At 47.5% G+C, this 15875-nt stretch overlaps 1 protein-coding gene across 1 annotated transcript in view; it reads right to left on the minus strand.

The window, feature by feature from the left end:
- Tecta (tectorin alpha) overlaps positions 1-15875 on the minus strand; it is a 69570-nt gene that overhangs the window by 35354 nt on the left and 18341 nt on the right. Inside the window, 4 exon segments of the mRNA XM_048417156.3 lie at positions 2761-3362; positions 9073-9646; positions 10881-11473; positions 13555-14125. Of these exon segments, the coding sequence (XP_048273113.2) occupies positions 2761-3362; positions 9073-9646; positions 10881-11473; positions 13555-14125 (2340 nt within the window).

The following is a 15875-nucleotide window of genomic DNA, read 5'->3' on the forward strand; positions in this document are numbered from 1 at the left end:
ACAAAGAGAATAGGGAACTAGGTCCTCTGAAGGAGAGAGGAGGCATGATGTGTTTGCGAATGTGTTGGTTAGTGGTTCTATTGTTTGTTTGTTTATTTATTTGTTTATTGATTGTTCTGACAACTTGATACAAGCTAGAATCATCTGGGAAGAAGAAACCTTGGCTGGAAAAATTCCTCCATCAAGATTGTCTACAGGCAAGTCTGTGGGACTTTTTCTTCATTCACGATTAATGGGGGAGGACCCAGACCACTGGAGGCAGGGCTGCCCCTGGGCCGGTGGCCCTGGATTCTATAAAACAAAGCAAGTTGAGCAAGTCAATAAGCAGTGTTCATCCATGGACTCTTTAGTTCCTGCCTTGGCTTTCTTTGACGACAGACTGTTGCCTGTAAACCAAATCAACCTTTGCTCCCCCAAGTTGCTTTTGCTCACCTCATTTATCACAGCATTTATCTTACCAGTAGTAAGAAAATGAAAGCAACAAGAATCCAATGAGCTCTCTGTGCAAATGGCTAGGAGGAGGTTAAAAGAAAACCTGTACAACCTCAGATATCTACACCTTCATGCAAGGCAAGGCAGAAGCAGGATGTGCAGTAAAGTAGGCTGGCAAGGCTTATCAGCAGGCAAATATATTTTAGAGGGGAAAAAGTCCAACAACCTTGAAAGGCAAAAAATGTGGAAGGGTACAGTGAATATCAAGGAGGTAATTAGCTGCATGAAAATTTATAAACCTAAGGGTAGAAATGTATCAGAGAAGATGAAAGGAGGAGAGGACAAAAGTGAGGTAACAGCACAGACAGTGAGTGACACCTTTGTTTTGCCTCTGATGGGATGGACAGAAGGTTCTACAATGAGACGCTTCAACTGTCACGACATCAGCTAGGAATTCTGAGCTCAAGGCTGGGAAAGTGGCTTAGCTGGTAAAGTGCTTATACACAAACAAATTCCCAGAAGCCACATAAAAAAGCCAGGCTTGCTGGCACATGCCTGCGACTCCAGCATTGGAAAAAGACCAGAGAATCCAAGAGTCGTGTTGGCAAGCTAATCTAGTCAGTTACCGAGCTCCAGGCTCATTACCAGTTGAGAGATCCAATCTTAAAATGTAATAATTAGGGTTGGAGAGATGGCTCAATGGTTAAGAATTCTGGCTGTTTTTCCAGAGAATCCAGGTTTAATTCCCAGCATCCACATGGTGGCTCACAACTGTCTATTTTAGGAGAGATCAAATCACTGTCTTCTCTTGGCCTCTGTGGGTACCAGGCACATGTGTGGTGTACATACATACATACATACATACAGGCAAAATACTCATGCATTTAAAATAAAATTTAAAAAATTGCATGGTGATCAATAAAGGGAGATTCCTAATGTTCACACACACACACACACACACACACACACACACACACACACACACAGAGAGAGAGAGAGAGAGAGAGAGAAGTATGCTTACCTGTACACACACAAAGAAAATGAATCTAATCTGGCTAAGAGACAAACACCTGGCATATTCCTCACTAACCTCATCGGCCCTTGTAATAGCTCAGATTGCTAAAGAAATGACCAGAAGCAGAATGAAATACACAGGAGCCTTAAAAGAAAAGGATCAAGTGATCAATCATTCACTTGACAAATGTCACTGTGCATGGGGCCCAATTCCAATCCAGCCTGGGTTCCGTAGTAAGACTCTTTGGCAGAAACAAAACAAAAACACTCTAACGCTACACTAAGGCCGCTGCCTTAAATGCCAAGAAGGAAGTTTATTCAATAAATGTAAAAGGGAGGCAGTTCTAGAAGCTGTACCCTCTCTATGTCAAAGCTAAGTGGACCCCCAGGAGGAACTAAAACCAGGAGGACCTCTCGGGCAATAGTTGCCCATTGTGTTTTGCTTAGTTCACTTTATTCCAACATTTCAAAAAGAAAACCTATAATATGTAAAGAGGTCCTTTTGGAGATGATGAGTTATAGTGCAAACCTGTGAGGGAAAGATTCATCCCCTAAATCCATGCCTGTGAAACAGCCCCACAGTCTACCCTACCAGGCGAGCTGGCTGGTAGTCAACATCTGAGCGTCAGGCTCAGATAAGACAATGTAGCCGGGATGGCTTCTCTGCCACGGGGGCTGCTGTTTACCTGCTGTCCAAGGAACTCACAGGACTCCTTGGTCCTACTGCTCCCATCATCACGGTTCAAGAAGGCTTAGTGGATGAGAGGATTGTAAGAGTAGAAGAAAGGACCCAAAGCCCTGGTGAGTAAAGACAGCATAGAGGGCCCCCACGTGCTCCAGATGTGAGTAAGACTCTGGAACTCAGATGCTGTGGCAGCCAACAGGGAGAATGAGAGAGGTCAGTGAGGCCAGAGCAGGCAGATAACAGGTTGGTCTCAGAAAAGGGCATGACAAATGAGGACACTACTGCCATTGAGAGAGGCACGGCCTGCGCCAGGCATGCAGTTTCTTACAGATAAATGACAGCATTAGGGGGCCTTGGGATTGTCCTAGGTTGCACAGTGGTTATCCACATTAGATTTTCACCTAGATCTTTGCTCTTGATTCACCCTTCTATAATCAGCAGACACTTGCTCTGCTGTCACTTTGCTGCCTGTGACTTGGGCAATCCCCCAGGGCCTCTCTCTAATAGCACACTATGATTGCCTTTGGATGCTGGACCACCATGGCTCAGCAGTATCCAGCTGGACCAGGACACTGTCTCCATAAGTGCTTGAATTCATTCATTCTGGAGGTTGGTCTTTCACTACTCACCAGCACAGTGTGCTTGTAAGCCCGGTGAATCACAATGCTGTAGCCAAACACGGTCACATCCACCTGCTTCACCCACAAGGCCAGTGACGGGTCCCGATCCTCATTCTTGGCTGTTACAACGAACTTGGGGAAAGAGTCTGAGATTGATCTGCTTCCTGTGGTGCAGAGGATGAGAGGGCAGCTGGTCTGAAAGTCAAAGGGATAGCCATCAAAGGTGAGGTAGTGGCCATAACCGGAGACAATACACGACGCATCGGTGCGGGGCTGGCAGTAGTATAAGCCACTCTCTTCCATGCAGTATTCATCGTCTCTGCAGGGAATGGTCTCACAGTGGACACTGTTGTCTGTGCCATTGCAGTAGCAGAAGATCTGGCAGTCCTGGTCCACCCAGAAGGTTTCATTGGTGGCAAGTTGATGCCCTTCAAAGTTGCAGCCGCACTCACTCCGGGTCACACACTGGCTGCCCTGCAGGGCATAGCCTTCGTCACATTGGCATCCCTCGGAGCAGCTATCCACACAGATGGGTCCCAGGGCCAGGGTCTCACAGGTCTCTGTACATGTCATACACTCCTCAAAATGACTGTTCTCTGGGCAATCTAGAGCTGAGAGTGGTCAAAGAGAAGACAAGTTTGAGAATTGAACAGAGGGTAGAGACAAAAGTATTCTGTTATGTGCACTTTTGCAAAACTACATGTGTGCAATCACATGTGGACTCATATTTGTGTAGGACAATGAGCTCGATGAAGTTGTATGATTAAATGCTGTCATCCTCCCTTGAGGATGACAAGGGCCGAAGGACTCTCACAGGCTTCAACTGTGTATTTGATCTTCTATGTAAAAGATTCTTTGTCTATGAACACCTGCCACATGTGGCCCTTTTGTGGGCCTCGTCTCAATCATTTGGATTAGGAAAAGCCTTTTTTATCACTATTCTATAGGTGAGGATAGGGGATGCCAATGATGTAGCTTATCTACCCGATAAGAACCAGGCAGGGGTTCAAACAGTTGCCTTGACTTAGATTCTGAAGACGGTGTGCGATGTGCTACATAGCCTCTTGCTCTGTAGCCATGGAGACCTCTCTCAGCCCTGACTTGTGAATATCTCTGAGCTCCAGTTTCGCTTTTCTTGTTGGTATTGTTCAACAATAGCCATATTTACCTGGTAGGATTGTTCTGAGGATTAATAATTTAATATGCTGAGTACAGCATGACCCCCCCTCCCAAACCCCAGACCTTCTTTCTCTTAAACATTTTTGCCTTGGTTTGATTTCTTTCTTTGTCTTTTATTTCCCTGGTTCTGACACCCTGTGGTCTTCTTCACTTCCTCTCCATGCTCTGTAGGCAGTTCTCCGTCTGCCTCTTCTCACACCGTCCTCTGCCAGGATTAACCCCCTACAAAGCTGTGTCTCGTGACTCTTTTACACATCTTTTCAAATCACACTTTCTCCCAGCAGCCTTCCTTGTTAGATCAAGGCTCTGTCATAGAGGAGCACGTGTGACTCTCTGTGAGGTTCTGGGTTAGCACCCCACTTCTCTCCATGCTTTGACTGGTGACAAATTGACAGGAGCAGGGACAGACTCCAACAGCACAGGAGAAATCTGCCTACAAGTCTGTGTGATCTAAAGAGCTACAAAGGTCCCCACCCCTCCAGGAAAACAAGATCTTGTTCACAGAACTTTCTTTGGCTCTTAGACCTACAATCCGTCCTTGCCAATGTCTTACGATCCAAGGACATGGAGGACACCACAGAGAAATAAATTGCATAGACATAATAGTTCTGCCCATGAGGACCAACTCAATCGTTCTGCACTGTGGACTGAAAGCCAATCTTTTTTGTTTTTTTTTTTTTCCTCTAGGCTAAAGGACTCTCTCCATTTCCGTTGACTACAAAACCATGCGGCTTCGGAGTTGAAGGCTAGTTCAACACTGATTATATATGTCTGGATAGAGGGATTTTCACACTTGTCTCTAAATTATGAATGCTATAGCACTGACTGCAGGTTTATGGGGAAAGCAAATAACATGACTTATTCAAATGGCTGTTGCTTATGACTTAGTGTGTTGTCTGGATTTGTCTGAAAGTCTGGAACATAGAGATGCGGAGTAATAAAACTTTCCCCTGCCCCTGAAATCACTCTGGGAAATGACTAATTTGGGAATCTGGCGCTGCCAACAAAGGGCTGGTTAAAAAATGGCCAAACATGGATAGCATGGTAGTCTCTTTACAAGTTCAAAGAAGATGCTATTCCTTGTCCGTAGCTGTCATTCAATCCATTTTTGTTTTCAGGACCCAGTCATAACAAGCCCTCACTGCTCAGACAGCTGGCTGATCAAGTGTGCACACTTTGGTCATTATCAACAGATTCAAATGAGCCAACCTAGTGGATGGACCAGGTGTAAGCCTGGCTCTTTTCCCAATGAAACTATTCTCCATGTGGCCTCTGCCCAAATCCCCCTTTAACAAGTGCTAACAAAAACTGCCTCCACTCCATTGGCCTGGATGAGGCTTGGTTACATGCCTTTCTCAGGAGTCCTCACAGCCAGGCCAGGCTAAACTGAGTGCCACAAAAATGTGCTCCGTACAGTACAAACCAACCCATAAGCACTCCCTGCCAGGCAGGAGCTAGTTATTGAAAAGGATGATCTGGCAGCAGCATAGATCTGGGATGGGGGATCTTGGCAAACCCACACCATGTGTGAAATCCAGCTAGAAAGCTGGGTGTGAGAACAGGGGCTGGAGAAAGGAGGTGTGTGGGAGAGCAGATCAGAGGGGCTTTGGGGAAGCATTTCAAGATCCCACCAGGTAGAGCAGTCAGCAGGAATATAGGTGGCTTTCCTGCTGAAGGAGACTTTGCAAGAAGAGTTTGGCTTCAAGACTCATGTCATCTGCTGCTGGTCCCTTCTGAACAAAGCCAGGGTTCATCAGGAGTGTACTCGCCCAAGTTGAAAGTAACCAGGTCTGCCACATACTTACTAGATTTCTGAAGTTCATAAATTAGAGACTTAAAACATATGTGCATGCAGGCATGTGTGTGTGTGTGTGTGTGTGTGTGTGTGTGTGTGTGTGTGTGTTTAACTCTGCTGAAAGAACCTATAGCAAAGCAAAGATACCCCCAAGAGCACTGGGTAACTGATACCCAGGTGTCTGTCTCATCACACCCCTCACTGAAATGAAGTAGAGCCCCTTGATATAAGGGCTGAATGTGGCCCAGGGAGGAGAGAATTGAGAGACAAATGTGAGTCTTTCGTTTGAGCAGAAAATAAGACAGAGCTAAAAAGCACAACAGAGGCATGACAAAGAACAGGAGTCAGTTTGAAGGTTCCCACAGGCCAAACATGAAACAACTTTAACATCAAAATACTTTCTAAATGTAATATGATATATAAGACCTTAAAAGAACCACCCCAGAATCCATGTCTATATTGTTGAGACAAGGTGACATAGACTAGAGGTTTGAGTAGGTGGGTAGATCAACTGAGGGAGAGTTGGGAGAGATGGGAAGGCTCTTGCCTGCACTGGGATGGCAATTTCTGATGGGTAAAGTAGGGAAGGTGATGTTCAACCTGGAATTGTACAGTTGGTAATCACAGTGCAAAAGTATAACACAGCAAGCCAGCATCGACCGTAGGTACGGAACCAGGGCAGAGATTTTGACGGACAGCAACAATGGACAATGTCAAAAACTCTCCCCACACTTTGCTTTTTGGTTGTAAGAGAAAACTCATGGGAATCTACAGAGGAGCCATTCTACCATAGCTTGACCTGGACATAAGCAGGCACCTCACTCACAAGGGGGCAGGCTGGATGTAGCCTGGGTCTGCTTGTCGAGCCTGTGAGGAGGCTGAGTGGTGCACAGTTGGGGTTCACATGAGTGACGTCAAAGTCTAAATGAGAAGCAGTTCTATTTTAAAGGACACAGAAAGCCAAGGGATTGTTCAAATCATATTAAAGGACACATTATAGGACAAAGAAACAGGTTTAAGATGCGAACCTAGACAAGATCTGTGCAGAGGGGAAAAGCATAAAAGGTGTTACTGAGTCAGGTGACAAGGCTGAAATGCGGATGTTAAGTTGTTCTACCTACGTTAGATATCCTCAAGTAGATAACTGCACTGCAGTTACATAAGCTTACGTCCTAAGTCTCAGGAAATAACTATGGAAGAACTAGTGGGGATGGGTGATTGGGTGGGATCTCTGGTGTGGAGAATTGTCTGTATTCTGTCAATCATATTTTAATAAAACACTGATTGGCCAGGCAGGCAGTATAGGCGGGAAAGCCAGACAGGAAGTAGGGGTGGAGCAAAGAGACTGGGAGTATTCTGGGACACAGGAAGCTCCCTCCGTCACTCCTGCGCAGACCACCAAGAGGCAGCATGTAACTTGCCCAGCTGAGAAAGGTACGGAGCCATGTGGCTAATGTAGATAAGGATAATGGGGTAACATAAGTTATAAGAGTTAACAAGAAGCCTGACCTAAAGGGCCAATCAGTTTATAATCTTATGGAGTCTTGTGTGTGATTTCTCTTTGGGATTTGCCGGTTGTGGGGTACCAGCGGGAACAGATACCCCAACAAGCCGGCCCTCATGTTACAGATCTCAAAGCCCCCCCGCCCCAAGTTAAAGGTTGGTCTCCAGCACAGGTCTTTGGAACATTAGGGATGTGCCTTGAAATGGAGAGTAGAAATCCAGTGCTTCCTCTCCTTCCCCTTCCTACAATGAACATGTTTTCTTCCCCAGATTCACCCCACCGTGCTGCACCCTCACTGCAGGCCCAAAAGCAATAGGGACAATAGGGCCCATCAGCCCTTGAGCTGAACTATGAGCCAAAAATAATGTTCTCTCTTTGTAGGCTGATTACCCTTGGGCATTTTGTTATAGTTCCAGAGGCTGAGAAAAGAAATTTGCATGATGTGTGCAAATTACTCTCTGGTCGGGGGGGGGGGGAGGGGATGGTGGGAGAGAAGATGGGGGAAGGAAACAAAAGGGATAGACTGTATACAACAGGCTTAGTCTGGGTAATAAGTACATAGGAATACTCACAACGTTTGTGTAACTTTGAAACGATTTTAATTTTTTTTTAAATGATCACACTTAGAGTGGGTCATGCCAGAAAGATACACAGACCTAGAAGTTGGCATCTTCACAGTTTAGGTTTTGGTTTAGGGCCAAAGTTTTTAGTGGGAGAGAGCAATGTGTAGAAGCCCTGGCCATGCCATTCTTACTGTCCCGCTTGGGTTCCACCCTCTCAGCCCCTCCCCTTCTGCTTCTTCTGATAAGCCGGGTGTTGGGTATCTTGTCTGCTCAGGAGTGATTCTAATGACTACCAGTATCACCACTGCCCGACTGAGAGGGATCACATACTCTGGGGACAAAACGAAGAGCCAGGTACATGGGACTGTCTTAATAGCCATTGTCAGGTTTGCCCCAGGGGGAAACACTGATCTCCGACACCCTGAAAAGCTTCCCAGCTGATTGTGCCCTACCAAAATGAATGGGGCTCTTTGCTCAAGGTGAAGGCACCCACGGAGCCATCACCAAGATGTCTGATCTTTTAACCCAGTGTCTGTGCTCTCTGTGCATAAAACCACCAGACAATGGGATGGCTAACTGCTCTGCAATGAAAAGATGCTGTGTGTTGAGAAAGGAAAAGAGGGACTTAGGAGGGACCTAGGTTGATGAAGTACCCACTGCACACACATGAAGATCCCCAGCATCTATAGAAAACCTCAGCACTGAGAAGTGGAACCCTGAAGCTCTCTAGCCAGTGAGTCTAGCCAGTCAGTGAGCTTTAGATTCAGTAAGAGACACTGTCTCAAAAGATAAGGCTGGAGCGGCTGAAGAGGTGGGTCAACAATTAAGAGCAGGCAGAGGACCTGAGTTTGGGAACCAGTACCCATACTGGGATGCTCCCAATGGTCTATTACTCTAGCCCCAAAGGCATTGGATGTTCTCTGGCCTCCAATACGCGCATGTGTGCACGTGCACACACACACACACACACACACACACACTTTAAAAATCTAACTCTTCAACCAAAAATGTAAGGTGGAAAGGAATAGTGGAAGATATCAATGTCAATGTCTAGTCTCTACACACATACATGTACATGTGTACATGCACACATATAAACTATACACACAGACACACACGCGAAAATAAAGGTGAGAAACAGTCTAGTTTGGGGTAATGGGATCAAAGACAGGCCATCGGACTCCCCTTGAGCTCGGTCCCACTAAGAAGTCCTGACTAGCAAACCATGGTAGAGGATGCATCCCCAGCCTTAGCCTCCCCATGGTGCAGCCCTAACTTACGGCAGAAGTCATAGGTCCTCCAGGGGCCCACCTCCACATCTGCATTCTTGCAAGCACTGGCGTAGCGGGCCACAGAATCACACAGCTCCGACTCATTGCCTCCGCTCTGGCACAGGCGGAAGAGGCAGGTGCGGTAGTAGGCAGTGACGTTGACCACCCCGTGACACTCTAGGAAGGAGCTGTTGGAGGGGTCGTTGATGATACCGCACCGGGAGCGGCCCCGGTAGAACTTGAGAAGCTCTGAGTCATTGTTGCAGGCCTTCAGCAGATCCCCACACTCGCCATTACAAATTTCCTCAAAGGTCGTCCAGCTCTCCAAGAACACTGCCAGGTTGTCTGTACACTTGCCATTAGGAAGGCAGAACTCGTCGCTAGCATTGGCGTTGAAGAAGCCACACAGGCCCCCAGTACAGTTGAAGTACACGGTGGACAGCCGGATGTACAACAGGCCCACATCGGAGTACTGGACTGACACCACGCCTTTGGACTCCACGGTTGTGCTGTTTTTGTTTCGGTGAATCTCCAGCCTCCCCGAAGGATGGAAAAAGGGTAATTCCACATCGTGACCATTGAGCTGAAAAACCAAAAGCGCTGCTCTCAGTGACAGGGACCCACGAAGGACTCACTGCCTCTGAGGCTGGGAAAGAGCCGGCTCTGCGCCAGGACAAGCTCTGTGGAAACATCACAGAGCTGATGCTGTGTAAACTGCACACAGACACCAACTGTCTGTTCATAGGCTTGTTTCTTTCTTCTGAGACCCCATTCTCCCATTACCTTAGTGTGCCCCAGACCTTGAGCTGGTCCCACACAAACACCGTCTTGAGAAACTGTATTCCTCCTGCAGCAATTCCCCTTCTGGCACTGTTTCCCAGACAGCCCCCTTCCTCCACACGTTTCTGCTTCTTCTTTTGCCATCGGATTTTAATTTTTCCTGTGCACCAGACCACTGGAGCACATCGAGGAGAGCTAATGTCGAGATGTCCATTCACCTGTGCCTGCTATTCCTTTACTAGCTTAATCTCTGTCAATTCACTAATGGGGCTGAGAACACAGCCTTTTCTCTCTGTGGACAATGGGTCTTGTCATCCCCCTAGGCTGTATGATGGCGATGTCTGTTTTCAGAATGTCACTCAGATCATCTTAGACCAAAAGGTGTGAGAATCCTTTCCTGGCACCACCTCATCTCAGCCAAGTCATCTGTGGGACCCTCACTTAGACTCTTGGCACCTTCTATGGAATCAAGTGTTGCCCAAGATTCCTTCCAGAACCAATGAGCCTGGACACCTGGTCATGGCTACATCAGCCCATGTCAGAGGATAGGCACCCCAAGGACTCTTTCCTTGCCTTCTATATTGAGAACTCCCTTCTACATGCAGAAGGGATATTACAGCATGCAGAACACAGATAACACCTGTCCTACCTGCACTCACATCCCATTTGAAGCTGTGTGTCCCTAAAGGAAGTGTCTTAACCTTTCTGTGCCTTAGCTTTGACAGCTATATGATAAAGGTAATACTATAAACTACTTCATGAAAAAGGCTTAGAAAAGTGCTTGGCACACAGCCTTGGTGGAGATTTGTGCTTATAGAGAGGAAGCTTTACCCTCTAATTCAGGAAAGTCCAACCTGGCTCCATTTCTCTACCTGCTAGAATCTCATTTGGGGTCAATCATTTTAAAAGTGCCACCATATGGGAGCCATGTTCTTTTTAAAATCCACTCACAGCCAGAGGAAGAGGGCCAAACCGGATGAAAAGGGCAAGTTCCATCACTCCATCCAAAGACCCTCGAAGGAAGCAAGGAATCTTACCTTGACTTCCAAAGCCCCGACTCCTCCTATCTTGACCTCTTGGTCAGCCACGAGGATCCGAAGACCCCGGAGCCAAGCAGGCCCGGCGTCAGGCTTCTTCTTGTTGATGTCAATTTCCAAGTACTCAGGACGCTCGGGGCAGGTCTTGAGGAGTGTGTAAGAGAACTCCGACGGGAACGCGTAGGCGGCACCATCAAATGTATGCAGCACCTGGTTCTGGCTGAGCAGGCACACGGTCTCCCGCTTGGGGAAGCAGCCCTGGTAGCCATCCTCCACAGCACACACCTCCCCACTCCGGCAGGTCTTGTTGAAGCAATAGACCTCCCCTCCCTCCTCGCATAAGCACTGCACCGTGCAATTGGCGGTGGCCCAGAAGAACTCCCCCATGGTATAGTAGTGGCCGTCGAAGTCACAGCCACACTTGTGCAAGGGAACACACTGACTGGTGCTGAGAACAAAGCCCTCGTTGCACTCGCAACCTTCCGTGCACGGGGTGGCACAGTTCTGAGAGGCCGTCAGGTCCGAGCAGGTGTCAGGGCAGCTACTGGTGCACACAGAATAATGGCTGAAACTTGGGCATCGCACGGTGGACACTGGTGCGGAGAAAGGAAGACAGTTCAGTCATAGGTGAGTAGACCCAAAGCCAACCAGTACAGGGGCTGGGAGAAAACACAAATGCTCCTCCCAGATCATCCAGGTCCCAGAGTAAGGGCCGGGTAGCCACTTACAGAGAAAGAGACTGAATGGAGACACGTTGTAAGTATTGACACAATTGCTTTCTCTATATGCTGGGGCTGTGAGGTTTTACCTGAACTCAAACCCACTGAATTTCACCTCGAAGTTGTCTATCCCTACTAACTTAGCCCTATTCCTCAATCAAGGGTTATTACTCAGTGATCTACAGTCATGAAGATGTTTTCCAATCCTCCACCAAGGACATAGGAGATGCCTTGATTTTAAAGAGCATGGCCCACTCTTAGGGGGAAATAAAACTTGCAGGAGAAATGAAAATTGTGCCCGTTAGAGCAGCAATTTGAGGACATGAAATTTCAAACAAGAAGGCACTTAAAATATCGGAGTGTGACCGAGGCAGACTGTGGAAATGAATTCCTGGGACATTAAAAATGAGAAAGGAGCTGAGCAGTCTGCAGAGATCGTGTGCCTGTTCCTCTGGGAGGCTTGCTGGGAGCTAGCTGCTGCCTTCCGAGGCCCGTCCGTGCCTTAGAAGCTTGTGTCTCTTATTTAAAAACGTTCAAGTCTACATAAATGTTTGAATCTAGTTGAATCCAGCAGGCATAAGTCTAGCAAACCAGCTCTGAATTAAATATAATTCATACAAGTAAGGGGGAGTGAATATAAGACAAGCACCGAACCACTAGGAAAAATATACAACTGTTATTTATAAAAATTTACTTGGGCAATTTGGATGCTCTTGGATTATATAAGGCTCAAAGAGAAGCCATATTCAGCTTGAATGTGAATTATGAGATGGCTCCTCTGAGTATAATGGAGGCTGGTCAGTCATTCACACAGCAAGAAAGATACACTGTCTCTCGGTAGTGTGACCAATATACTGAGATTTGAATTTGACAGACAATGATTTATGTGGCTCCAACTCATGCTTGTGGAGGGAAGCTCCATTTAGCCTTGGAATTCAGAGAAACTTAACTCTCACCTCCACACACAGCCTCTCAAAGGCATGGACAGCAACTGCTCATTTATGTTTACTCATGTGAAGGGAGCCAGGGCCCAGGAAGGAGACAAGTTATTATTGTGTTTTTATACTTTTATATAAGTAGGAAAGGGGAGATTTAACGGGGATGGGGAAGTGGAGAGAAACAGCTGACAGCTAAGCAGTATGGGAAAACGTCATCCAAAAGCCTGTTGTAAAATGACCTGGATATGCCAGGTGGTGATGGCGCATGCTTTTAATCCCAGCACTTGAGAGGCAGAGGCTGGCGGATCTCTGTGAGTTTGAGGCCAACCTGGTTTACAGAGCAAGTTCCAGGATAGCCATGGCTACAGGAAGAAACCCTGTCTTGGAAAAACAAAACAAAATAAAACAAAAAGACAACCAACCAAACAAACAAAAAACTCTGGATATCCCCAGCAGTCCGGGTGCCTTCTAACTCCTGGCAAGAAAGGGGCTTCCATATTGATGCTAGGCTGTATATTCTCTGTCTATGGTCCTTTCTCTGACCAGGTCAGATGGGATGTTGCAGAACCAACGACACAAACTCTGAAGGCCCTGGAGGTGGGGACCTAAACTAAGGAATTAAAGAGCCAGGGCAGAAGCCTCCACCTGGGAGGGAAGCCACACCCCCACGAGGGCTCTATCCCCTAAGCTACCTTCTGCCCTTCCTCAACAGCCAACTGTGGAAGCTCCTCTCCCTGGCTCAGCTCTGGGCTATCATCCCCACTATGGGGTTTCCTCCAGCCATGCATTTTCTGTCATTCATTTCCTGTTTCTAGATGCCTTAAGTTCATCGATGCTACCGTATTTCATGGTTCTGGCAGTGGGAGCAAAGATCTCTTCATCCTTCATTCTGTATCATTTGTGATATTTCAATACCACCCTCCCTCTCAGCCCTCCAGACAAGGTGAGGCCTGAAATCCAATCCCTGTCCTTGGAATGGGGGGGAGGCATCTTTCATAGGACAGCACGCCAGCTTACCACACCCAGTTTGGATTCTCCAGTCTCCGATTGGGATGCCCAGGGCTTGACACACCAAGGCGTAGGCCTGAATGGCTTGGCAGAGGAGCGTGCCGTTGTCCCTCACGCTGCACAAGTCATACACACAGCTGTGCACAAAAGCCGTGGCATCCACAACAGTGCCACACTCCCCCAGGGGACCGTCAGTCTTGTTGAGGAAGCCGCAGTAGTCCGAACCAAAGTAGAGAGCCTCAGTGGCCGCATCGCACTGGGTACAGTTGTCCACGCAGCCAGAACCACACTTCCAGTCGGCATGGTAGACACGCCAGCTCTCTCCCAGGTCCAGCACTGACATGGCGGGCCTACCATCGGGGCGGAGGAAGTCATCCAGTGGGTTTTTATTGTAGTTCCCGCAGAGCCCACAGGTGGAGTTTATGTAAGAGCCTGGGATGGAAATGGAGGCGTAGTGCTGGCCGTCAAACGTCACTAAGAGCCCAAAATCTGTTTCCACGGCAGTAGACATGCCACTCTGGTAGATTTTCACTGCCCCCAACTCTAAGGTGACGGGCAAAGAGGTCACCAGGTCATTAACCTGCCAACAGTAACAGTAGAAGGCAGGTGAGCAGGGGACCACGCGTGCGCTCCAGCACAGGTTGGCAAGGGATGGCAGGGCAACTGTTTAGGAGAGAATAGTCACTCCAAGTTTCCAGGCTTCTCTGGTCTTACCCCTTACTGTGGCTAATATCTGGGTGCAGAGGGGGAATTATTTAGTAAATGGTGAGCTCTGGGCCGGAAGGCACTGGCCATTCGAGTCCAATAACTCTGACAGTTCTAGTGCCATCGTGCATGCCACTGGGGACTGGCTGGCTGGCACCCTTCTTTTCTGGCTCTAGTCTGACTTCGAGCTTTTGCCCGAGAGGTACACCACTTTGATTTCCCTTTTCTATTTCTCTGAAGATCCATTAAGTCAGAAGTATCACATGAGCTTTCCATGACCTTTGTACCCTTTGTACCCACTGGCCCTCTTGCCAGATGTTATATGGTTGTACCAACTTGGAATGTTGTTGATCTTAGAAGTCATCCTAGGGCCTCACTCTAAGCATGATGCACTGTGGTTTCCTGATTTCTGAACTACACCACTCGATCACTCAACATCAACAGGTCTGAACAATTGCTAAGTACCATGCACTATGCCAGGATCCGAGAGGCACAGGGTTAAAGAAATAATATTCACCCTTGTCCCTCAAGGCGCTCTCTGCCTAGTGAGGAAGAGGAACACAAACAGATATTTATAGTAGTCAGTTTTAAATATGAATCAATGGGTGCGATGGGGGAACAGAGAGAACACTTAACCCAGCCTTGGGGACTCATCCAAGGTTTTTAGAGGCGGTTAAATCTGACTGGAGTTTTTAGAGATAAACTCAAGTTGCCAGATAAAAACCCTGGGGTGGGTGTTGAGCAGAGAATTTCAGGACAAAAGAATAAAGGCAGGGGATTAGAAGTAACTGTTTGGGGTGGGAAGAATCATGGGATGCTGAGGATGGCTGAGGAAATCAGTAGCCAGAGACAAAGCTGAAGACACAGCCCTGGGGCTGCTCTGATGTCAAGCAGTGTTCTAAGACTTTAGAGTTGCCAAGTGAATTGATCAAAATTCCCTTCCTTGTGTAACCTAGCATTTAACAAAGGAGACTAACCACTAGCAAAACAAAGGTGTACAGCATCTAATGATGTGTGAATGAGTATTACAGATCCCAATGTTCAGAAGGAAGTTTTATAGCTATAAGTGAATGGTCAGGGCGCAGGTCCATGGCAAAGTGACATCTGAGAGAGGAAGAAGCCTTGGAGTGAGCTGTCACAGGGAGAAACTAGCAGGCCCTCAGGTGGGGGTGCTCTGGGTGCTATAGCCATCAGGGTCTCCATGTGGTTGAGCTGAGCAAGCAGGGGTGAGCAGTGGTAGCTGATGTCAGGCAGGGTAGCAGCCAGAACAAGACAGGACTTTGGTTTTAGCTCTGAGCAAAATGTTGAGCCAAGTGGGTTTTTAAAGCAAAGGATCTACAGGATCTGACTTCCACTTTGAAAGAACCACTCTGGCTCCCATGTTGAGAACAGACCTTAACATCTGGCAAGAGGGCCAGTGGGTACAAAGGGTACAAAACCAAGACAACACAAATAGACCTGAATTTCTACTCAGTAGGAAGCAAGCCCCTGAAGGGTAGTGAACAAAGAAATAACACAGGAGGTTTGCGTTTCAGGAAGCTGGTCCTGGCTGGCAGGAAGTGCTTGATGAACTAAGCCAAGATGAGCAGCAAGGAGCCTAGACAGCTGCTGCCAGGGCCCAAGAG

This window comes from Myodes glareolus, chromosome 4 (assembly GCF_982192425.1).
Source record: "Myodes glareolus chromosome 4, mMyoGla1.1, whole genome shotgun sequence".
Lineage (NCBI taxonomy): Eukaryota > Metazoa > Chordata > Mammalia > Rodentia > Cricetidae > Myodes > Myodes glareolus.